The sequence below is a fragment of the Oncorhynchus tshawytscha genome, linkage group LG13 (genome assembly GCF_018296145.1).
Source record: "Oncorhynchus tshawytscha isolate Ot180627B linkage group LG13, Otsh_v2.0, whole genome shotgun sequence".
In the NCBI taxonomy this organism is placed as follows: Eukaryota; Metazoa; Chordata; class Actinopteri; order Salmoniformes; family Salmonidae; genus Oncorhynchus; species Oncorhynchus tshawytscha.
Genome location: NC_056441.1, coordinates 87663542 through 87687880, shown reverse-complemented (window position 1 = coordinate 87687880; position 24339 = coordinate 87663542). Strand labels below are relative to the sequence as shown.

The 24339-nt window shown below is 44.5% G+C and overlaps 1 protein-coding gene across 1 annotated transcript in view; it reads right to left on the bottom strand.

The window, feature by feature from the left end:
• LOC112266208 (SR-related and CTD-associated factor 4) overlaps positions 1–24339 on the bottom strand; it is a 47438-nt gene extending 23099 nt beyond the window's left edge. The window contains exons 1-12 of the mRNA XM_042296497.1: positions 24157–24339; positions 23119–23202; positions 22925–22969; positions 22578–22739; positions 21859–22182; positions 21259–21432; positions 16361–16674; positions 13523–13716; positions 13319–13419; positions 12986–13099; positions 5281–5437; positions 4726–4829 (exon numbers count right to left, since the gene is read on the bottom strand). Coding sequence (XP_042152431.1) covers positions 4726–4829; positions 5281–5437; positions 12986–13099; positions 13319–13419; positions 13523–13716; positions 16361–16674; positions 21259–21432; positions 21859–22182; positions 22578–22739; positions 22925–22969; positions 23119–23202; positions 24157–24186 — 1803 coding nt within the window. The 5' untranslated portion in view covers positions 24187–24339. The remainder of the gene's footprint in view (positions 1–4725; positions 4830–5280; positions 5438–12985; positions 13100–13318; positions 13420–13522; positions 13717–16360; positions 16675–21258; positions 21433–21858; positions 22183–22577; positions 22740–22924; positions 22970–23118; positions 23203–24156) is intronic.

The window sequence follows — 24339 nt, the reverse complement described above, 5'->3', positions numbered from 1 at the left end:
CCATCACAGAATGGTGTAATGGTCACAGTCATGAGGCGAGGGTCCTTTGAGTCTCAGAATTACATTCCGTTCAAACGAATGTCAATCGAATTAGAATGTCAAAAATATTTGGCTTGAAAACAACAAAAAGACATAAGGACTTTGAACAGCAGTTGATATTGATATGGTGACAAAAAACAATCATTGAGGGAGCCAAACACCAGGTGGTAACTAGCAACAAAAAAAATGGTAGGGAAAAAAAAAAAATCCATATTCCAAACTCATAAAAGGTTTTATTTTTATGCTAAACTGTTTTCATCTGTATCAATGGAGGAAACTAAAGCCCTACTAGAAGGGAAAGATAAATGGAGGAAACTAAAATAAGAAAAGTCCCTAACTGGAAAAACCTGTTAACATCACAGTGCAATAGTCATCACAAGACATGATTTTCCTTCCGTGTAACAGCCCAACTAGACGTTAGGCTATAAAAAGGCCTGGGGGGGGAGGGGGTTGTCATTTAAATAAAACCAGGAGAGGAAGAGGTGAAAGTTTAGGCTACTTTGGTGAATTTGTGAGGCATGTAAGACAGTGCAACAGTGCAGATGACCACTACATACAGTGACAGCACTTTGGTCTTGGCCATAGTGGAGTTTGGAGTGTGACTGTTTGAGGTTGTGGACAGGTGTCTTTTATACTGATAACAAGTTCAAACAGGTGCCATTAATACAGGTAACGAGTGGAGGACAGAGGAGCCTCTTAAAGAAGAAGTTACAGGTCTGTGAGAGCCAGAAATATTGCTTGTTTGTAGGTGACCAAATACTTATTTTCCACCATAATTTGCAAATAAATTCATTAAAAATCCTACAATGTGATTTTCTGGATTTTTTTTCCTTCTCATTTTGTCTGTCATAGTTTAAGGTTACCTATGATGAAAATTACAGGCCTCATCTTTTTAAGTGGGAGAACTTGCACAATTGGTGGCTGACTAAATACTTTTTTCCCCCCACTGTATGTTCACGGTTCTTTCAGCCTGACCCCTCCCTTACGCTGGCTCGTCTGCGCTTTCTCTTTGCTAACGATGCCAGTGTGTGTTCAGTCTTTGGTCTGTTGCGTTTTGAATTTCATCTTGGCCTATTCATTAATGATAGACCCTGCTTTACTGAAGTTGCAAGCCAAGAAACAGAGACAGCATTCCTTTGCGACATACAGCTTTTGATTGCCGATAGACCTAGTGCAGTTCTGACTGTCTGTCTGGTGGCTGACCAACATACTGATAGATAGACCTAGTGCACAGTTCTGTCTGCCTGGTGGCTGAGCAACATACTGATAGATAGGCCTAGTGCACAGTTCTGACTGTCTGGTGGCGTACCAGCTTATACTGATAAATAGACCTAGTGCACAGTAAATGTCGGCCGATTAATCGGAATGGCCGATTAATTAGGGCCGATTTCAAGCAATAGTTTTCATAGCAATCGGAAATCGGTATTTTTGGACGCCGATTTTGCAGATGTTTTTTAAATGTTATTTACATTTTTTTTAACCTTTATTTAACTAGGCAAGTCAGTTAAGAACATATTCTTATTTTCAATGACGGCCTAGGAACAGTGGATATAGTCGACGCAACGCTGGGTGATGATTTAACAAAAGCGCATTTGCGGGGGGAAAAAAAGCACAATCGTTGCATGACTGTACCTAACCATAAACATCAATGCCTTTCTTAAAATCAATACACATAAGTATATTTTTTTAAACCTGCATATTTAGCTAAAAGAAATCCAGGTTAGCAGGCAATATTAACCAGGTGGAATTGTGTCACTTCTCTTGCGTTCATTGCACGCAGAGTCAGGTTATATGCAACCGTTTGGGCCGCCTAATTGGCCAGAATTTTACGTAATTATGACAGAACATTGAAGGTTGTACAATGTAACAGGAATATTTAGACTAATGGATGCCACCCGTTAGATAAAATACAGAACGGTTCCGTATTTCACTGAAATAATAAACGTTTTGTTTTCGAAATGATGGTTGCCGGATTCGACCATATTAATGACCAAAGGCTCGTTCTGTGTGTTATGTTATAATTAAGTCTATGATTTGATATGAGATAGAGCAGTCTGACTGAGCGGTGGTAGGCAGCAGCAGGCCCGTAATCATTCATTCAAACAGCACTTTTGTGCGTTTTGCCAGCAGCTCTTCTCAAGCACAGCGCTGTTTATGACTTCAAGCCTATCAGCCTAATGGCTGGTGTAACAGATGTGAAATGGCTAGCTAGTTAGCGGGGAGCGCGCGCTAATAGCGTTTCAAACGTCACTCGCTCTGAGACTTGGAGTGGTTATTCCCCTTGCTCTGCAAGGGCCACGGCTTTTGTGGAGCGATGGGTAACGCTGCTTCGAGGGTGGCTGTTGTCGATGTGTTCCTGGTTCGAGCCCAGGTAGGGGTGATGAGGGACAGAAGCTATACTGTTACACTGGCAATACTAAAGTGCCTATAAGAACATCCAATAGTCAAAGGTTAATGAAATACAAACAGTATAGAGAGAAATAGTCCTATAAATACTATATTAACTTACAACCTAAAACCTCTTAACTGGGAATATTGAAGTCTCATGTTAAAAGGAACCACCAACTTTCATATGTTCTCATGTTCTGAGCAAGGAACTGAAACGTTAGCTTTTTTACATGGCACATATTGCACTTTTACTTCCTTCTCCAACACTTTGTTTTTCCATTATTTAAACCAAATTGAACATGTTTCACTATTTATTTGAGGCTAAATGGATTTTTATTTGTGTATTATATTAAGTTCAAATAAGTGTTAATTCAGTATTGTTGTAATTGTCATTACAATATATATATATATAATTTTAAAAAATAAAAGTAAAACTTTTTTTTTTTAATAAAAAAAAATTAAAAAATGTTTTAATCGGCGGTGGCTTTTTTTGGTCCTCCAATAATCGGTATCGGCGTTGAAAAATCGTTTTTAAAAAATATATATATATATTTTTTTTTAAATCGGTCGACCTCTAGTGCACAGTTCTGATTGTCTGGTGGCTGACCAACACACTGATAGATGGGCCTAGTGCACGGTTCTGACTGTCTGCCTGGTGGCCGAACTGCCTATACTGTGCCAGTCCTCTCGCTCAGTCCTTCGCTAGCTCGCTATGAAAGATGTGAGTTTGTGTTCTGCGAAGTACAACAACTAGTCTCTCCGCTCCAGAAATACTATTCTTAGCAGAATCAAATCTTGACACTCAGACTTGGGATTCGGCGCCCGGAGTCGACATGCAAGGAGGCGAGAAATCAATTAATTTTGGCGACGCCTCTCCACCACTACGTCGTCGTCAACAGTCAATACTATGAGAGGTTAAATGAGAAGGAAATGGAGGTAGAGTAATGGTAGAACAGGTGCAATACTATGAGAGGTTAAATGAGAAGGAAATGGAGGTAGAGTAATGGTAGAACAGGTGCAATACTATGAGAGGTTAAATGAGAAGGAAATGGAGGTAGAGTAATGGTAGAACAGGTGCAATACTATGAGAGGTTAAATGAGAAGGAAATGGAGGTAGAGTAATGGTAGAACAGGTGCAATACTATGAGAGGTTAAATGAGAAGGAAATGGAGGTAGAGTAATGGTAGAACAGGTGCAATACTATGAGAGGTTAAATGAGAAGGAAATCCAAACTTTTGCAAGGTGAACTGAGGTACAGTAATGGCAGTACAGGCGCAGTAGTTAGCCATCTGAAGGGGGGCGTACTGTAAGACTCAAACCATTGCTGGCAGCAGCGCAGCTGCATTGAGAATTCACATGAAATGTTGTGAATTTTATTGTTAAACCGTACCAGAAAAGAAAATAGCCATTTAAACATGATCAAAAATGTTCCATTTGTCACATCCCTAGATCCTACCTAATATCAGGAAGACACCTTTTTTTTTCTCCTTCGATTAGACAAGTGAAAAGACAAGTGTTCACGAGTAAAGTTGCCCTTCCTTTTATTGGGGAGTATTGTGTCATGTAGGCAGAAACTGGATCATTGCATTCAGACTGGTTGACTTACTACTGGAGGAAAGCTATACAACAGCCTTTCAATATGGACCTTAGTTTTTTTATATAGGTGATGTACTGAGGTGAGTGAATACCTATGAAATACTCATCACCCATGCCATGAAACTAGTGAATCTGATTTTATTCATCCACTTTCTCACAGTATTGCATTTGTGTTGAGGAAAAGTGTATGCATTTCTATACCAACACTTATAAAAACCTGCAATTTTAATAAAAACATACAGAAAACTGACAACTAAGGAACAAAATCTCAGGATAAACTTTGTTTCCCAAGAAAAGAGATGGTGAGATACTATGGTGAGGCAGAACATCCAGACTAGTGTGTTTCATTGAGTCCCTTCTGTCTGTGGTGTGTTTCATTGGGTCCCTGCTGTCTGTGGTGTGTTTCATTGGGTCCATGCTGTCTGTGGTGTGATTCATTGGGTCCCTGCTGTCTGTGGTGTGTTTCATTGGGTCCCTGCTGTCTGTGGTGTGTTTCATTGGGTCCCTGCTGTCTGTGGTGTGTTTCATTGGGTGCCTGCGGTCTGTGGTGTGATTCATTGGGTGCCTGCGGTCTGTGGTGTGATTCATTGGGTGCCTGCGGTCTGTGGTGTGATTCATTGGGTGCCTGCGGTCTGTGGTGTGATTCATTGGGTGCCTGCGGTCTGTGGTGTGTTTCATTGGGTCCCCTGTAGCGGGTGTTACCTGTACGTGGGCAGTGGCAGCTCCCTCGGTTTCCATGGCATCCACTCCTCCTCCGTTGTTCAGTCCTCCTGGTTTAGTCAGCTCCTTCACATCATCTCCCCACTCTGACAAACAGACCAATCAATCAGGAATAATTATACACTTAAAACAGAATAGCTACACAAGCAATGTAGAGATAGATATAACCTAACTCTGTGTCCAATACTTCTGACTTCGACAGGAATTTCTTCAGACCACTTGACCCAACTAGGAAAAGTTTTAGGCCAGGTTTTTACTAGTCAAGTGGCAAGTTCAGGAAAAACTCCAGGCCACAATAATTCCACATCTAGACAGAGGGTGAATCTCAACAGGGTTCCTTGATTCCCTCAAACCCTGTTTACTTACATCCTTCTTCAAAGTGCATTGGAGGAGGAGGTCTGAGGAGAGGAACCAGAAATCTTCTTCTCCAATGCATTTTGAGAAGGAGGCGAGGAAAGAGGAGGTGAGGAATCAAGGAAGACAATTGAGAATCACCCAAAGCAGACAGTGTAGAGGTTGCGTGAGACAGATGTTTACCTGGACAGAGTGTGTCTGCGTCCAGCATGCCTCCCTCCCTGGACCCCTCCAGCTCCTCCATCTTCACCTTGCTCCAGGGGATGTAGGTGACGCCTCGCTCCACATCCCAGAACTTCTTATGCGTCGCCTTTATACCCTTGTTCAAGGCCCACGCAATCTACACAAAAATACAATATGCTAAGTAAAATAACAAAGTGTTTTAAATAACTGTGTGCTGCCTGGTATACCGAAAACACAGTACCTTTCCAATACTACAACATGACAAACAGATAATTTCTGTTACTTTCAGGGCTTTCTGTGTCTCGCAGATTGAGAGGATCCAGTCTGTCTCAAAATGTGTCTGAATCTTCTCTAGGGGGCAGTAGTAAGCTAGGCAGGCTACTTGTCTTCTCTAGGGGGCGGTTGTAAGCTAGCCAGGCTACTTGTCTTCTCTAGGGGGCGGTTGTAAGCTAGCCAGGCTACTTGTCTTCTCTAGGGGGCGGTTGTAAGCTAGCCAGGCTACTTGTCTTCTCTAGGGGGCGGTTGTAGTAAGCTAGCCAGGCTACTTGTCTTCTCTATGGGGGCAGTTGTAAGCTAGCCAGGCTACTTGTCTTCTCTATGGGGGAAGTAGTAAGCTAGCCAGGCTACTTGTCTTCTCTAGGGGGCGGTAGTAAGCTAGCCAGGCTACTTGTCTTCTCTAGGGGGCTGTAGTAAGCTAGCCAGGGGGCAGTAGTAAGCTAGCCAGGCTACTTGTCTTCTCTGGGGGCAGTTGTAAGCTAGCCAGGCTACTTGTCTTCTCTAGGGGGCTGTAGTAAGCTAGCCAGGGGGCAGTGTAAGCTTCCAGGCTACTTGTCTTCTCTAGGGGGGCAGTTGTAAGCTAGCCAGGCTACTTGTCTTCTCTAGGGGGCAGTAGTAAGCTAGCCAGGCTACTTGTCTTCTCTATGGGGGCAGTTGTAAGCTAGCCAGGCTAATTGTCTTCTCTGGGGGGACAGTTGTAAGCTAGCCAGGCTACTTGTGCATGTAGATGACACAGCGCAAGCCACATTTGAGAAGGAAAACGTCATAACTCCACGCCCGCAGCTTGTTGAGAGCTGGCTCCAGAAGCAAAGTATGGGAATACTTTACTTACAGAGTAAATGAGGGTCAGCCTACCGAAACTACTAAGCAAAAGGTGTAAAAGTAGTGCATGGGAGGTTTTAGTTCACCCCCCAATAAATTGAATAATTTGAGTGACAATAACATGAACATATATTTAGCATGATATTCATGTGAGCATTATAATATGATTACAACCCAAAAGTAAATGTGAAATGTGCTCAATTTAATATATGACAATATATTAACACTACTTCGCGTTTGACTGGGCTTGCTAACGGTAGCCAGCCAGCCGTCTGGGCAGAGCATTGCATCATGGGAGGTGACGTGTACTCTGGGAATCGCAGTGTGTTGTGTAAAATCCATTGTATTTCTATGGTGTGTAGACTATTGCAATATAGAAGCTTCCGAAACAAGCTTCAAAGTGTTTGTTTGGACGTAAACTATTGATTTAATACATTAAATAATTTAGCTGTAATGTATAATGAATCATGTATCTAATGAATGTCATCTGACCCTTCAAATGAGTGGATTCTACTTTTTCAGCCACATCCGTTGCTGACAGGTGTATAAAAATCGAGCACACAGCCATGCAATCTCCATTGACATTGGCCCGTACTGAAGAGCCCAGTGAGTTTCAACGTGGCACTGTCATAGGATGCCACCTTTCCAACAAGTCAGTCAGTCAAATTTCTACCCTGCTAGAGCTACCCCAGTTGACTGTAAGTGCTGTTATTGGGAAGTGGAAATGTCTAGGAGCAACAACGGCTAAGCTGCAAAGTGGCAGGCCACACAAGCGCATAGAACAGGACCACAGAGTGCAGAAGCATGGAAAAATTGTCTGTCACTGGTTGCAACACTCACTAGAGTTCCAAACTGCCTTTGGAGGCAACGTCAGCACAACAACTGTTAGTCGGGAGCTTCATGAAATGGGTTTCCATGGCCGAGCAGCTGCAAACAAGCCTAACATCACCATGCGCAATGCCAAGCATCGGCTGGAGTGGTGTAAAGCTTGCCACTATTGGACTCTGGAGCAGTGGAAACGCGTTCTCCATCTGGCAGTCCGACAGACAAATCTGGGTTTGGAAGATGCCAGAACACTACCTGCCCCAATGCATAGTGCCAACTGTAAGGTTTGGTGGAAGAGGAATAATGGTCTGGGGCTGTTTTTCCATGGTTCGGGCCCCTTAGTTCCAGTGAAGGGGAATCTTAAAGATACAGCATAGAACAACATTCTAGATGATACTGTGCTTCCATCTTTGTAGCAACAGTTTTTGCCCTTTCCTGCTTCAGCATGACAATGCCCCCGTGCACAAAGCGAGGTCATACAGACAGAAGCGCTTTGTCGAGATCAGGGTGAAAGAACTTGACTGGCCTGCGCTGAGCCCTGACCTCAACCAAATCAAACACCTTTGGGGTGAATTGGAACGCCCGACCTCAATAATGCTCTTGTGGCTGAATTGGAAGCAAGTCCCCGGTGCAATCATCCAACATCTAGTGGAAAGGCTTCCCAGAAGAGTGGAGGCTGTTATAGCAGCAATGTTCCAACATCTAGTGGAAAGCCTTCCCAGAAGAATGGAGGATGTTATAGCAGCAAGGGGGAGGGACTCCATATTAATGCCCATGACATTGTAATGAGATGCTCAATGAGCAGATGTCCACATACTTTTGACCATGTCGTGCTCTGATCACTCTGTAATTTAATAGGGTGTTTCATTTTTGAAAGAATTCATTGTTTTAGTCGTACTATCAATTATCAACATATTGTTCCATGTAAAGCCCAGTGGTTATTCAGTGACTTTAGATGATGCTTTATTTTTATTGTCGCTGTGGTATCGTTTTGCGCATCGTGATACTAAACCTGGTATCAAAAGTAAAAATTCTGGTATTTATGCAAACACTAGTCGTCTCTATAACAGTGTTCAAACCCTGCGCAATCTACATAAACACAATATATATTTAGGTTAGACACTAATATTTAGGTCAGCTCGGGGGTTTGAACTAGGCTAGCCTGCCGCCTCTACACTCTAACCACTAGGCTAGCCTGCCGCCTCTACACTCTAACCACTAGGCTAGCCTGCCGCCTCTACACTCTAACCACTAGGCTAGCCTGCCGCCTCTACACTCTAACCACTAGGCTAGCCTGCCGCCTCTACACTCTAACCACTAGGCTAGCCTGCCGCCTCTACACTCTAACCACTAGGCTAGCCTGCCGCCTCTACACCACTCTAACCACCACTAGGCTAGCCTGCCGCCTCTACACCACTCTAACCACTAGGCTAGCCTGCCGCCTCTACACTCTAACCACTAGGCTAGCCTGCCGCCTCTACACTCTAACCACTAGGCTAGCCTGCCGCCTCTACACTCTAACCACTAGGCTAGCCTGCCGCCTCACATGAACACAATATATATTTAGGTTAGACACTAAACAAACAGGGCTCTATAGAGACCAATCTACATAAACACAGTATATTTAAGTTATACACTAAACAACATTTTTTTTTTAAATTCAGTTGATGGCGCCAGCACGATTTGACCTGTGTTGCCTAATGTACCTGCATTCCATACAGAAACACACTAATAATGAATAGATATATATTTTTTAAATTAGCACACCCTTGACATTCAACACTGGGCCTGTGTTAAACTGGCCAGAATGAAAAGAACACTGTCCTGGGAAAACAGGCTGATCAAGATTCTTATAATGAACGACCTTCCATACACAAATAATTACATTTTTAACTTGACAATATCAGATTTACAATGATTGTTTGGAGGGATTTAAAAAAAAAAATTTTTTTTACCTTTGTGCAATCTCAAAAAGGGGTGTTCATTATTAGCGATTTTGATCTGTCAGTCTACAGTTGTAGGGCCATAAAAAATCAGATCAGATAAAAAAAAAAATCTGATATCTTCTGGTAAAGTCACACACACACCACACACACACACACAGAGCTCAAAAAAATAAAGGGAACACTTAAACAACACAATGTAACTCCAAGTCAATCACACTTCTGTGAAATCAAACTGTCCACTTAGGAAGCAACACTGATTGACAATACATTTCACATGCTGTTGTGCAAATGGAATAGACAACAGGTGGAAATTATAGGCAATTAGCAAGACACCCCCAATAAAGGAGTGGTTCTGCAGGTGGGGACCACAGACCACTTCTCAGTTCCTACGCTTCCTGGCTGATGTTTTGGTCACTTTTGAATGCTGGCAGTGCTTTCACTCTAGTGGTAGCATGAGGCGGAGTCTACAACCCACACAAGTGGCTCAGGTAGTGCAGCTCATCCAGGATGGCACATCAATGCGAGCTGTGGCAAGAAGGTTTGCTGTGTCGGTCAGCGTAGTGTCCAGAGCATGGAGGCGCTACCAGGAGACAGGCCAGTACATCAGGAGATGTGGCGGAGGCCATAGGAGGGCAACAAACCAGCAGCAGGACTGCTACCTCCGCCTTTGTGCAAGGAGGAGCAGGAGGAGCACTGCCAGAGCCCTGCAAAATGACCTCCAGCAGGCCACATGTGTCTGCTCAAACGGTCAGAAACAGACTCCATGAGGGTGGGCCCGACGTCCACAGGTGGGTGTTGTGCTTACAGCCCAACACCGTGCAGGATGTTTGGCATTTGCCAGAGAACACCAAGATTGCTTTGCTCTTCACAGATGAAAGCAGGTTCACACTGAGCACATGTGACAGACGTGACAGAGTCTGGGACGCCGTGGAGAACGTTCTGCTGCCTGCAACATCCTCCAGCATGACCGGTTCGGCGGTGGGTCAGTCATGGTGTGGGGTGGCATTTCTTTGGGGGGCCGCACAGCCCTCCATGTGCTCGCCAGAGGTAGCCTGACTGCCACTAGGTACCGAGATGAGATCCTCAGACCCCTTGTGAGACCATATGCTGGTGCGGTTGGCCCTGGGTTCCTCCTAATGCAAGACAATGCTAGACCTCATGTGGCTGGAGTGTGTCAGCAGTTCCTGCAAGAGGAAGGCATTGATGCTATGGACTGGCCCGCCCGTTCCCCAGACCTGAATCCAATTGAGCACATCTGGGACATCATGTCTCACTCCATCCACCACAGACTGTCCAGGAGTTGGCAGATGCTTTAGTCCAGGTCTGGGAGGAGATCCCTCAGGAGACCATCCACAACCTCATCAGGAGCATGCCCAGGCGTTGTAGGGAGGTTATACAGGCATGTGGAGGCCACACACACACACACTACTGAGCCTCATTCTGACTTGTTTTAAGGACATTACATCAAAGTTGGATCAGCCTGTAATGTGGTTTTCCACTTTAAATTGAGTGTGACTCCAAATCCAGACCTCCATGGGTTGAAACATTTGATTTCCATTGATCATTTTTGTGTGAATTTGTTGTCAGCACATTCAACTATGTAAAGAAAAAAGTATTTAATAAGAATATTTCATTCATTCAGATCTAGGATGTGTTATTTTAGTGTTCCCTTTACTTTTTGGAGCAGTGTATGCAGTCAGAAGTTTACATACACCTTGGCCAAATACATTTAAACTCAGTTTTTCACAATTCCTGACATTTAATATCCTGTCTTAGGTCAGTTAGGATCACCACTTTATTTTAAGAATGTGAAATGTCAGAATAATAGTAGAGTGAGTTATTTCAGCTATTCTTTCATTACATTGGGGCGGCAGGGTAGCCTAGTGGTTAGAGCGTTGGACTAGTAACCGTCATTGAAAATAAGAATTTGTTCTTAATCGACTTGCCTGGTTAAATAAATAAAAGGTAAAAATAAAAATAAAAACATTCACAGTGGGTCAGAAGTTTACATACATTCAATTAGTATTTGGTAGCATTGCCTTTAAATTGAGTTAGGGACAGTGCACATTAATCAACGTTTCGGTAAAAGTGCCAGTTTTATCCAACTGGCTAATTTTCCAAATCAGTCCCTGGGCAGATTATTAAAAACAATTACAATACAGACAACCAATGAGCACCCCAACATAGGACAAAAAGCAACAAGACAAAATCCATAAAAGCAACAGTGTTTCCACACCTCACAAGGTACAGACAACGGACAACATGGAAATTGGTTAACTTGGGTCAAACATTTCAGGTAGCCTTCCACAAGCTTCCCACAATAAGTTGGGTGAATTTTGGCCTATTCCTCCTGAGTCATGTCATGAGCCGCCAGAGTCTCCCGCCTGTCATGAGCCGCCAAAGTCTCCCGCCTGTCATGAGCCGCCAAAGTCTCCCGCCTGTCATGAGCCGCCAGAGTCTCCCGCCTGTCATGAGCCGCCAGTCTCCCGTCTGTCATGCGCCGCCAGAGTCTCCCGTCTGTCATGAGCCGCCAGTCAGCATGGAGCAGCCAGAGCCGCCAGTCAGCATGGAGCAGCCAGAGCCGCCAGTCGGCATGGAGCAGCCAGAGCCGCCAACTGAGTCAGGTTTGTAAATCTCCTTGCTCGCACATGCTTTTTCAGTTTTGCCCACAAATTTTCTGCAGGATTGAGGTCAGGGCTTTGTGATGGCCACTCCAATACCTTGACTTTGTTGTCCTTAAGCCATCTTTGGAAGTATGCTTGGGGTCATTGTCCATTTGGAAGACCCATTTGCGACCAAGTTTTAACTACCCGACTGTCTTGAGAGGCCAGCCTGCCGCCCCCCTCTAGCCACCAGGCCAGCCTGCCGCCCCCCTCTAGCCACCAGGCCAGCCTGCCGCCCCCTCTAGCCACCAGGCCAGCCTGCCGCCCCCTCTAGCCACCAGGCCAGCCTGCCGCCCCCTCTAGCCACCAGGCCAGCCTGCCGCCCCCCTCTAGCCACCAGGCCAGCCTGCCGCCCCCTAGCCACCAGGCCAGCCTGCCGCCCCCTCTAGCCACCAGGCCAGCCTGCCGCCCCCTCTAGCCACCAGGCCAGCCTGCCGCCCCCTCTAGCCACCAGGCCAGCCTGCCGCCCCCTCTAGCCACCAGGCCAGCCTGCCGCCCCCCTCTAGCCACCAGGCCAGCCTGCCGCCCCCCTCTAGCCACTAGGCTACCTGACGCCCCAAAATATTAGAATGTAATCCTATATTAGTACTTACACTGACTGTTTTTCTTAGAATGCAACAGAATATTGTTTAGAACTCATGTGACTGTGTGAAGCGAAAGAAGTCTCAGATTTTAATGTTGACAGTAGATTTACAATGGCTTGGTGACAAGACAACATTCCATTCCATGATTAGTGTCTGTGTGCCTGTCTGTCAGTACCAGGGAGACACAATCTCCAGTTTATTTAAGGAAAGGACCAAGTGTCTATGTTGCATTAGTATTCCTACACAAGCAAACAGTAAATAAACTAGAGAGATATGGCGCCATGTAAATCTTGATGTCTGTTTTATGAGAAGCAAAATGTACCTTGGTATAAATTCTCTCGTCTGTGATTTGTCATCAACAGCCAGGAGGATGGACTTGGCTATAAACGGGGTGTGGCTTAATTCCTGCTGTTTGGGTTCTCAACAAATAACCTATGGGTGGTATCGTTGACAAGCTCCCTGTCCGCAGAAATTAAATAATCAAGTTTGACTGTTTTCAGGAAGTCTAAAAGTCTCTCCTTTGATTAGAATAATTTTTATCACATTATAAAAAAAGAGTTGATTTAACATTAAAAAAATCAACAAGTACCTTGATAGCCTTCTGGTTGACCTTGAAGGATCCTCTGCCGAGTTTGTGTAGAGCTCTGTAGGCATCCTGCCTGTGGACCATCACTATGTAGGCACATCCACGAGGAGGTATCATCTGGAGGGGAGCGGGAAGGAGAAGGTTGGCGTTCGCTTCTAAATTGTTCCCTTTCACAAACAAACCTAGAGTATTTTTCAGGGTCAATCTCCCCCCCCTGTGTCCTATATAGAGCACTCTCTTATTAGACTATTTCTTATGTGGCTCCAGTGAAAAGTAGTGCACTGTAAACGGAAATAGGTTGCCACGGAGTAAGATCAGTGTCCGCTTCATACTCACATTGATGGAGTCTATCTGCCCAAACTCCTCTAGTAAACACATGACGTCCTGCTGAGAAGTCTTCTTGTCCAGCTGGCCCACCCACAGAGTCGTGGTGCAAACTACAACAACGAGGGAAACATTTAATACAGGGCCCTTGTCGAATATAGTAGGGAATAGGGAGCCATTTTGGGACGCAGTCTTTGTGTATCTGACAATACGTACCACTGAGTGTCTGGCTCTTGATGCTGGGCAGACCTTTCTGTCTACGGTCTTTGTCCTTCTCTCTCTCCTTCCTCTCCTGTGAGCGGGAGCGAGGGGAGTTCCAGCGACTCTCCCTGGAGCGGGACCCAGAGCGCTGGGAGGAATGTCGGGGTTTCCGGGAGGGAGAACCGGGGGACCTCTTTCTCCTGGGAGAACTGGAGAAATCAAACCTTATTTAAAATGCTTTAAAAATCACAATGTACTAAAATCAGGGCTCTCCAACCCTGTTCCCGAAGAGCTACCGTCCTGTAGGTTATCAAGCACACCTGATTCTAATCATTACATGGTTGATAAGATTAAATCAGGTTAGTTACAACTGGGGTTGGAGTTAAAACCTACAGGAGGGTGTCTCTAGTAACCGGGTTGGAGTTAAAACCTACAGGAGGGTGCCTCTAGTAACCGGGTTGGAGTTAAAACCTACAGGAGGGTTTCTCTAGTAACAGGGTTGGCGTTAAAACCTACAGGAGGGTGTCTCTAGTAACAGGGTTGGAGTTAAAACCTTAAGTAAAAGGGTCAAATTAAACTTAAAAAACAAGATAAGATAGATGACTAAAAGACTAAAACCAAGCCACCAGGCAATAAGGTGTCTAAAAGCTAGTAACAGGGTTGGACTTAAAACCTACACAGCAATAAGGTGACTAAAAGCCAAGCTAAAGGGTTGGACTAAAAAAGCTACCTACAGGAGGGTGACTAAAAGCTAAGCTAACAGCAATGGAGACTAAAACCAAGCTACCACAGCAATACGGGTGACTAAAAGCCAAGCTACCACAGCAATACGGGAGACTAAAAGCCAAGCTACCGCAGCAATGGGAGACTAAAAGCCAAGCTACCGGCAATAAGGGTATCTAAAAGCCAAGCTACCAGCAACAAGGTTGGACTAAAAGCCAAGCTACCGCAGCAATAAGGAGACTAAAAGTCCAAGCTACCAGGCAATAAGGAGAGACTAAAAGCAAGCTACCAAGCAATAAGGAGACTAAAAGCCAAGCTACCGCAGCAATAAGGGAGACTAAAAAAAGCTACCACAGCAATAAGGGAGACTAAAAGAAGCTACCGAGCAATAAGGGAGACTAAAAGCCAAGCTACCACAGCAATAAGGGAGACTAAAAGCCAAGCTACCACAGCAATAAGGGAGACTAAAAGCCAAGCTACCACAGCAATAAGGGAGACTAAAAGCCAAGCTACCACAGCAATAAGGAGACTAAAAGCCAAGCTACCACAGCAATAAGGAGACTAAAAGCCAAGCTACCACAGCAATAAGGGAGACTAAAAGCCAAGCTACCACAGCAATAAGGAGACTAAAAGCCAAGCTACCACAGCAATAAGGGAGACTAAAAGCCAAGCTACCACAGCAATAAGGCAGACTAAAAGCCAAGCTACCACAGCAATAAGGCAGACTAAAAGCCAAGCTACCACAGCAATAAGGGAGACTAAAAGCCAAGCTACCACAGCAATAAGGGAGACTAAAAGCCAAGCTACCACAGCAATAAGGGAGACTAAAAGCCAAGCTACCACAGCAATAAGGGAGACTAAAAGCCAAGCTACCACAGCAATAAGGAGACTAAAAGCCAAGCTACCACAGCAATAAGGGAGACTAAAAGCCAAGCTACCACAGCAATAAGGAGACTAAAAGCCAAGCTACCACAGCAATAAGGGAGACTAAAAGCCAAGCTACCACAGCAATAAGGGAGACTAAAAGCCAAGCTACCACAGCAATAAGGAGACTAAAAGCCAAGCTACCACAGCAATAAGGGAGACTAAAAGCCAAGCTACCACAGCAATAAGGGAGACTAAAAGCCAAGCTACCACAGCAATAAGGGGGACTAAAAGCCAAGCTACCACAGCAATAAGGGAGACTAAAAGCCAAGCTACCACAGCAATAAGGGAGACTAAAAGCCAAGCTACCACAGCAATAAGGGAGACTAAAAGCCAAGCTACCACAGCAATAAGGAGACTAAAAGCCAAGCTACCACAGCAATAAGGGAGACTAAAAGCCAAGCTACCACAGCAATAAGGGAGACTAAAAGCCAAGCTACCACAGCAATAAGGAGACTAAAAGCCAAGCTACCACAGCAATAAGGGAGACTAAAAGCCAAGCTACCACAGCAATAAGGGAGACTAAAAGCCAAGCTACCACAGCAATAAGGGAGACTAAAAGCCAAGCTACCACAGCAATAAGGGAGACTAAAAGCCAAGCTACCACAGCAATAAGGGAGACTAAAAGCCAAGCTACCACAGCAATAAGGGAGACTAAAAGCCAAGCTACCACAGCAATAAGGGAGACTAAAAGCCAAGCTACCACAGCAATAAGGGAGACTAAAAGCCAAGCTACCACAGCAATAAGGGAGACTAAAAGCCAAGCTACCACAGCAATAAGGGGACTAAAAGCCAAGCTACCACAGCAATAAGGGGACTAAAAGCCAAGCTACCACAGCAATAAGGGAGACTAAAAGCCAAGCTAACACAGCAATAAGGGGACTAAAAGCCAAGCTACCACAGCAATACGGGGACTAAAAGCCAAGCTAACACAGCAATAAGGGACTAAAAGCCACTAAACAGCCACACAGCAATAAGGGGACTAAAAGCCAAGCTACCACAGCAATACGGCAGACTAAAAGCCAAGCTACCACAGCAATACGGGGACTAAAAGCCAAGCTAACAAAGCAATACGGGGACTAAAAGCCAAGCCAACACAGCAATAAGGGGACTAAAAGCAAAGCTAAAAGGTGGGAACAGACAGGATTCCATTAGAGGTCTCCTAAACATAACCAACTAATATCAACAATAGGCCCAGCTTCTTACCGAGAGCCAGACCTGGAGCGTGACCTCCTGCCGTGACCCCGCTGCCTCCCCTCCCTCCTCCCAGACGGATCTTCTCTTTCTCTGGAGTTTCCCTGGTCAGTGTGCTGGCTCTGGCTGTAGCCCTTGTTCAGACCAGGGTATCCTCCAACAGGTGTCTGCTGTCTCCCAGGCTGGCCCTGAAACTGTTGCTCCATGTCGGGCTGCATCGGACCAGGAAAATGGCCGTCATACTGGTTCCCTGGAACAAGGGGATTCGTCTCCTCTCTCTTCACTTCTTCTGGTTCGTCGTCATAATCAAAACGGTCCAGGAGTTTCTGAAGATCGACATCCATAACAATGAGCACAGCATAATTTAGCTCCACATGCATAATAATAAGAGCCGCATAATTTAGCTCCACATCCAAAGCAATGACAGCATAATTTAGCAACACAGCCTTAACAGAGTGCAATGATTTACTTCAACATCTATAATAATCACACTAGACTTAATATCTGTGACAGACCATCACTCTCAAGGAGGCTTGAGAAAAACCACGGCACAACGCCTCTCCCCCACGCGACCTATCTGTTGTGTGTATGTACTGACATGTATGTGGAACTGAGATTCACAAACACTACATGTTTTAAATATATGCAAATTGTAACCATGGTGTTGGGAACCATAGGGATGGGGGGGGGGGGTTGGAACCTCTGAAGGCCACTCCTCCTGATTACACTAGTGACCATATCCCCCACGCATCCCACACAGGTGGAGGTGTTGCTAACATTCACAACAAATTTCAATTTACAAAAAAAGATTCTCGGCCTCTTTTGAGCTTCTAGTCATGAAATATATGCAGCCTACTTAATCACGTTTTATAGCTACTGTTTACAGGCCTCCTGGGCACAGAGTTCCCGGAATGGCTGTCTGATCTTGTAGTCACGGCAACTAATATAATTTTTGGTGACAATGTTCACATGGAAAAGCCCACAGACCCACTCCAAAAGTCTTTCAGAGCCATCATCAACTCAGTGGGTTTTGTCCAACATGTCTCCGGAACTACTCACAGCCACACTAAATATTGTGGATCGTAATGTTTTTCTTCATAATCATAGACTAATAGGACCAACATTTTATTACGTTTGCAATCGCGACATATAACCCCCAACCAAGGATCATCAAAAGCCATTGTATAAATTCTCGGACAACACAAACATTCCCGGATCACCCTTCCAGACTCCCTCTGCCTACCCAAGGTCGTCGGAGTACAAAAATCGGTTGACCACCCGACCGAGGAACTCAATTTAACCTTGCGCAATACCCAAAATGCAATCGCACCCTTAAAGACAAAAACATTTGTCATAAGAAACTTGCTCCCTGGTATAGAGAAAATACCAGAGTCCCGAAGCAAGCTTCCAGAAAACTGGAACGGAAATAGAGTTCCATCTAACTGGAAGTCTTCCGACTAGCTTGGAAAGACAATACCGTGCAGTATCGAAGAGCCCTCACTGCTAAGCCATCATCCTATTTTTCCAAACCTAATGGAGGAGAATAAGAACATTTATTGTCGATACTGTCGCAAAGATAACTAAAAAGCAGCATTCCCCAAGAGAGGATGGTTTTCACTTCAGCAGTGATGAACGATGATTAGAAGTTACGGACTCCCCTATGAGTATTTCTCCAAACCTCAGTTGTCCTGAGTCTACACAGAACTACCAGGACCTAGGATCAATGGAGACAAGTTTTTTATATTTTTTTTATTATTCTGTATCCCGACACATTCATGGCCTCTAAACCGTCAAGCTGCATACGGGACCCTACTCCAACTACTGAAAAGGTTACTTTCTGTACTTGGTCCTACTTTGTTGAACATAAAAAACGTCTTCCTATCCTCCAGATGTGTACCAAACTCACTAAAGAAGTGGCAGTAATAAAGCCCCTCTTGAAAAAGCGAAACCTTTACCCAGAAAATAAAAAATATATAGAAAAATAAAGAAATAAAATGTACATTTTTTAAATTTATTTTAATTTTATAAATAGGCCTATATTGAATATCCCATTCCTCTCAGTTTTGGGGGGAAAAAGGTGTTGTACAGCAACTCACTGTCTCCCTGAAGACAAATAATGCAGATGAAAAGCTCCAGTCTGGTTTTAGACCCCATCATAGCACTGAGACTGCACTAGTTGAAGTGGCAAATAACATTTTAATGGCGTCAGACCAAGCCTCTGCGTCTGTCCTCCTAGACCTTAGTGCTGATTTTGACACCATCGATCACCACATTACTTTGGAGAGATCGGAAATCATAATTGGTCTACAGGGACAAGTTCTTGCCTGGATTATATCTCATCTGTCGGAAAGGTATCAGTTCGTCTCTGTGGATGATTTGTCCCCTGAAAAATAAAATATTTAAGTTTTGGTGTTCCTCAAGGTTCCGTTTACGGACCACTATTGTTTTCACTATATATTCTACCTCTTGATGATGTCATTCGGGAAACACCCAACGTTCACTGCTATGAGGATGACACACAGCTGTACATTTCAATGAAACACGGCGAAGCCCCAAAATTGTCCCCCCTGGAAGCCTGTGTTTCAGACGTATGGAAATGAAGTGACGCAAATGTTTTACTTTTAAAAAATCAACAACAAAAATAAAAATCAGACCAAACAGTTTGTTCTAGGTTAACAAGAAACAAAGAGATCTGCTGTATGATATGACAATTAATCTTGATGGTTGTACAGTCGTCTCAAATAAAACTGAAGGACCTCCGCGTTAATCTGGACCCTGATCGCTCTCTTTTGACAAACACAGCCAGGACATAAATTTTTCCCATCTTCATAACAATTGCAAAAATCTGAAACTTGTTGTCAAAAAAAATTACGCAGAAAAACCAATCCATGCTTTTGTCACTTCTAGATTAGACTATTGCAATGTTCTACTCTCCGGCTAAACCAGTTAGTGCTAAACACGGCTGCTAGAATGTTGACTACAACCGAAAAAATTAGATCATATTACTCCAGTGCTAGCCACTCTACACTGGCTTCCTGTTAAGGCAAGGGCTGATTTCAAGGTTCTACTGCTAACCTACAAAGCATTACATGGGCTTGCTCCTACCTATCTTTCTGATTTGTGCCTGCCGTACATACCTACTACGGTCACAAGACGCAGGCCTCCTTACTGTCCCTGGAATTTCTAAGCAAACAGCTAGAAGCAGGGCATTCTCCTATAGTGCTATATTTTTATGGAATGGTCTGCCTATCCATGTGAGAGACGCAGACTCCATCTTAACCTTAAGTCTTTACTGAAGACGCATCTCTTCAGTAGGTCCAATGATTGAGTGTAGTCTGGCCCAGGGTTGCGAAAGTTGAACGGCAAGGCACTGGAGCGAAGAACCGCTGTTGCTGTCTCTGCCTGGCCGGCTCCACTCTCTCCACTGGGACTCTCTGCCTTTGATCCTATTACAGGGGCTGAGTCACCGGCTTACTGGTGCTCTGCCATGCCGTCCCTGCGTCACTTGAATGGGTGGAATCGCTGACAGGATCTCCTGTCTGGTCCTGCACGGGCTTGTAAGGGTGGAGATCTTTGTGGGGTATACTCAGCCATGTCTCGGGTAGTAAGTTGATATGTCTGTTGATATCCCTCTAGTGGTGTGGGGGCTGTAAAAGTTGATATCTGTCTGTTGATATCCCTCCTGTGCGATTTAAGTGGTGTGGGGTATGTATGTATGTATGTATGTATGTATGTAAAGTGTATGTATGTATGTATGTATGGTTATATCCTCCAGCCTGGCACTATGACCATGCCCTGTCCCGACATGGCTGGCAGTCCCGATGGCTGTCGCAAAGGGGCCCAGTCCCGACATGGCTGTACCCCCGACATGGACCCCATTGTCTATCCCGCTGTACTCAGGGGTACTCAGTCCCGACATGGGGTCAGTCTGTTATATCTGGCTGTATCCCCACATGGCTGTACGATTTAAGTCATGGCTGTACTGTCCCATATGGCTGTACTAGTCCCATATATCCCATGGCTGTACCCCCCATGGCTGTACTCAGTAGAACCTAAGCACTAGTCCCACATGACCATGGCTGTACTCAGTCCCACATGGCTGTACGCACATGGCTGTACTCAGTCCCACATGGCTGTACTCAGTCCCACATGGCTGTACGCAGTCCCACATGGCTGTACTCAGTCCCACATGGCTGTACTCAGTCCCACATGGCTGTACTCAGTCCCACATGGCTGTGCTGCTGCTCCTGTTTCAACTGTTCTGCTTGCTGATATGGAATCCTGACATGTTCACCGGACGTGCTAGCTTGTCCCGGACCTGCTGTTTTCAACTCTCTCTAGCGCACCTGCTGTCTCGACCACTGCATGCTCGGCTATGAAAAGCCAACTGACATTTACTTGTGAGGTACTGATATGTGGCACCCTCAACAACCACTGTGATTATTATTTGACCCTGCTGGTCATCTATGAACGTTTAAACATCCTGAAGAACGATTGGGCCTTAAATGGCCACGTACTGTTATAATCTCCACCCAGGACAGACTGAGGGCTGGCCACCTTTCTCAGCCTGGTTCCTCTCTAGGTTTCTTCCTAGCTTCCTGCCTTTATAGGGAGTTTTTCCTAGCCACCATGTTTCTACATCTCCCTTGCTTGCGGTTTGGGGTTTTAGGCTGGGTTTCTGTATGGCACTTTGTGGCATCAGTTAAATGTAAAAAGGGCTTGAAATAAATGTCATATGTGACTTACAAAAAAAATCTCTTTCGTTATGTGTTGGACCCCAGTAAGACTAGCTGTCGCTAATTGCGATCCTAATAAATCAGAAATCAAAAGCTGTCCTGTTAAGATTAGGCTTCTGAAAATAGTCTTGTTGGTCAAAAATATGCCTAAAGTACAAACAAAAAAATCATTACCTTAGCTAGTGAGTTCTTCTGCTCCGTAGGATGTGTCTGGTGTGTGTTCAACGGTGGGTGGTGTGTATTATGCTGGCTTTGGACCACATGTGGGTGGTTCTGGTCAGGCATGGTGTTTGGAACCACAGGGGGAGTCTGTTGCCCCGGCTGGAACCTCTGGAGGATCTTCTGAAGCTGGACAGACAGGAAGGAATACAGCGGAATTACACTTAATCCACCCAATCAGTTATTACCTAGGTGACAAGCAAGATACTATGCAATTATCTTTTATTGGGCTGGTAGAGAACTTTTATTACCCCCAGAAGAATTAACTAGTTTATAGGAAACAGCCAACTGGATTGGTCAAAAAAGAGCAATGGTGAATTTCTGTCACCGTCATGTTGTTCTGGGGTATATGAGCTAGTAGTGTGTAATACTGTAACTATAACAAAATACTAAGAATGAGTATAACTGGAATATAATCACTGAACCATGGCAACTTAACAGGTAAACTCATGGGTACACTCAGAAGTAGGACACAGCATCTAGGATCTATATGGGTGCACTCATCATCGCTGACCTGGTATTGTGATGCATACTTTCATTCTATATAGCTCTCACCTCATGTCCCTGTCCAGACTGGAAAAGCTGTGCCACGGCAGCCAGGGCCTCAGGGTTCTGGAGCTGTGGGGGGAGCTGGGGCAGGGCTGCTGCTATGGAGGCCCTGGAGACTTGGGGCAGGGCTGCTGCTATGGAGGCACTGGAGACTGGTGTCTGGACTGATGCTATAGAGGCACTGGGCACCTGGGGCTGGGCCTGGAGGTCCTCCTGGGGGGAGGGAGTAGGGGCTAAGGAGCCAGCAGCCATATCCAACAGGGGCTGGACGACGTCCATCTCAAATACAGCGTTCTTTTGCCACAGGTTGAGAACACGGATGATCTTACTCTGCAGGGAGAGAGGGAAAGGGAGACAACGGGGAGGAATAAGAACCCGTAATGAGAAAGGTTTACAGTTATGCTCTGCTTTAGCTGGCCATTAAGAATATCAAAAAGAGTAAAGTTTCAACTCTTAATTTTTGTACCAGCTCAATACAGCCACACCCGACCCAACTACCGATTAAGTCAATACAATCATCCACAATTTAACTGTTGATTAATTGAATAAACATCCACTATTTAACCGCTGATTAATTGAATACAATCAACCACTATTTAACTGTGGATTAATTTAATACAATCAACCACGATTTAACCACTGATTAGTGTGTTATCGCTAGAACAAAAACTGCATCCCCGACATGGTGGAACACCAGAAAAAAAACAGCTACAGTAATAACCCACCTTGTCATCGTGTGGACAGAGGTAGAGGTTCTGGAATGTCGGGGTGAAGTTCTTTTGGAACCTGGGTCCATAGACGTCCTTATCCACTCCAAACTGATGTCGGGACTGTCGGACAATGGAATCCACCACGTATAAACCAGGAACCTTCAGTTCTGGCTTACACTGGTGTAACAAGTAACATATGTTATTATCACTAGTCTTTCTACATTATCACTGGTCTACAAAATTACAATAAGGGTAAAGAAGGTTTGTTTTTGTTATATGCTTTCAAAAGCTACTGGCATTGTCTGAAAGCAAAGTGACCCCACTATTGATTATAGTTCCTTGGTTGTGTTTCCATGACGTACCTTCTTGATGAACTTCTCCACAATCTGGACGACATGCTTGTATAGCTGAGAAAAAGGGGACAAGAAGTGGAAACAGGATCATTATGTTTCATGGTGTGAATCTAAACAAGGTCACATTTTGGCATCAAATTTTTTTTATATACATATTTCATTTTCCAATGAGAAACACTCACACACATGTTGGCCAAACTTACCTTGATAGCCTTTATTGCTGATTTAGTGACTGACATCATCTTTGCTCGTGATATTGGAGGCTTCATGTCAATCATGGTGAATAACTGGACATGGAGGGAAACGAAGAATACCTTTAGCTAGCACCTAAACGAGGTCATCAATCCCAAAAGCACATTTGTTTTTAGAAGCATGAAACCCAGAATTGGGGGATTGAGGGTAGACAGGTCATGTTCACATAGGGAAACAAACACTGAAGCCTCGACACTGAACACATGGTGCAAATACAGAACAACATATACAACGTGAAGGAGCCGCTGCCATATTTCGGGTAAGGCAACAACAAAAAATGAAAACAGGCTAGTCACCTGTAAGAGGAAGACAGCTATCTAACTAGAATAACGCTTGCTAACGTTACGCAATAACACTTGTTATATTCACGTAACGTTATATTTTTCAGGAAGACATAACTTAGTACATAGAAACAACTGGGCAACTAACACTACCAAACTTTTAGTGACAACCATGTGGTTCTGCATTTCCTACAACAATCCCAACTAAGCTTAGTTAGCCAAATTAGCCACCATTGGCGTATTTGCCAACAACAAGCCGACCTTATCAGCCCAACAAAACAGAAAACTGGCCGTGCAATAGCGTTCACACTATCAGCGGTTAATGGCATGGGTTATACATTAATAGCAGACCAGTTGAGCAAGAAAACTCGTGAGGTTGATGCTCCATCGTCTAAGGTCAACAAGGGCAAAGTTCGCCATCATCTTGCGTGATAGCTTTGAGTGTTATCGTTAGCTGCGTAGTCATTTTTGAGTTGTAGATTGGAAGGTCGAAAAGTGGGTAGCTTAGCTAGCTAACGTCTGACTTGCTATTACATTTAATAAACACATTGTCCTTCTGGTGGGCTAGATCATTCTAGTAACATGACACAAAGTTGGCTAAATTAGGACATATTTAGCCAATTCATCGACAATTCAACTAGCTAACATTAGCTAGATTAGCTAGCAGAATAGCCGCGTAGCTAGCGAACAGAAAGCTTCATGTTTTACCTCCAAGTTGAAAGCGTTGACGGAATCCATAATTATATGTTGAAATGCCGACAAAAATATATACCGTTTTAAATTAATAATACGTATTCATTAAGCTGACTATGTTTATGTAGTCGCAAACATTGGCCTGCGTTGCTAACCCATCTATCCGCTGGTTGATAATAGGTGTGGCCAAAACGTTTC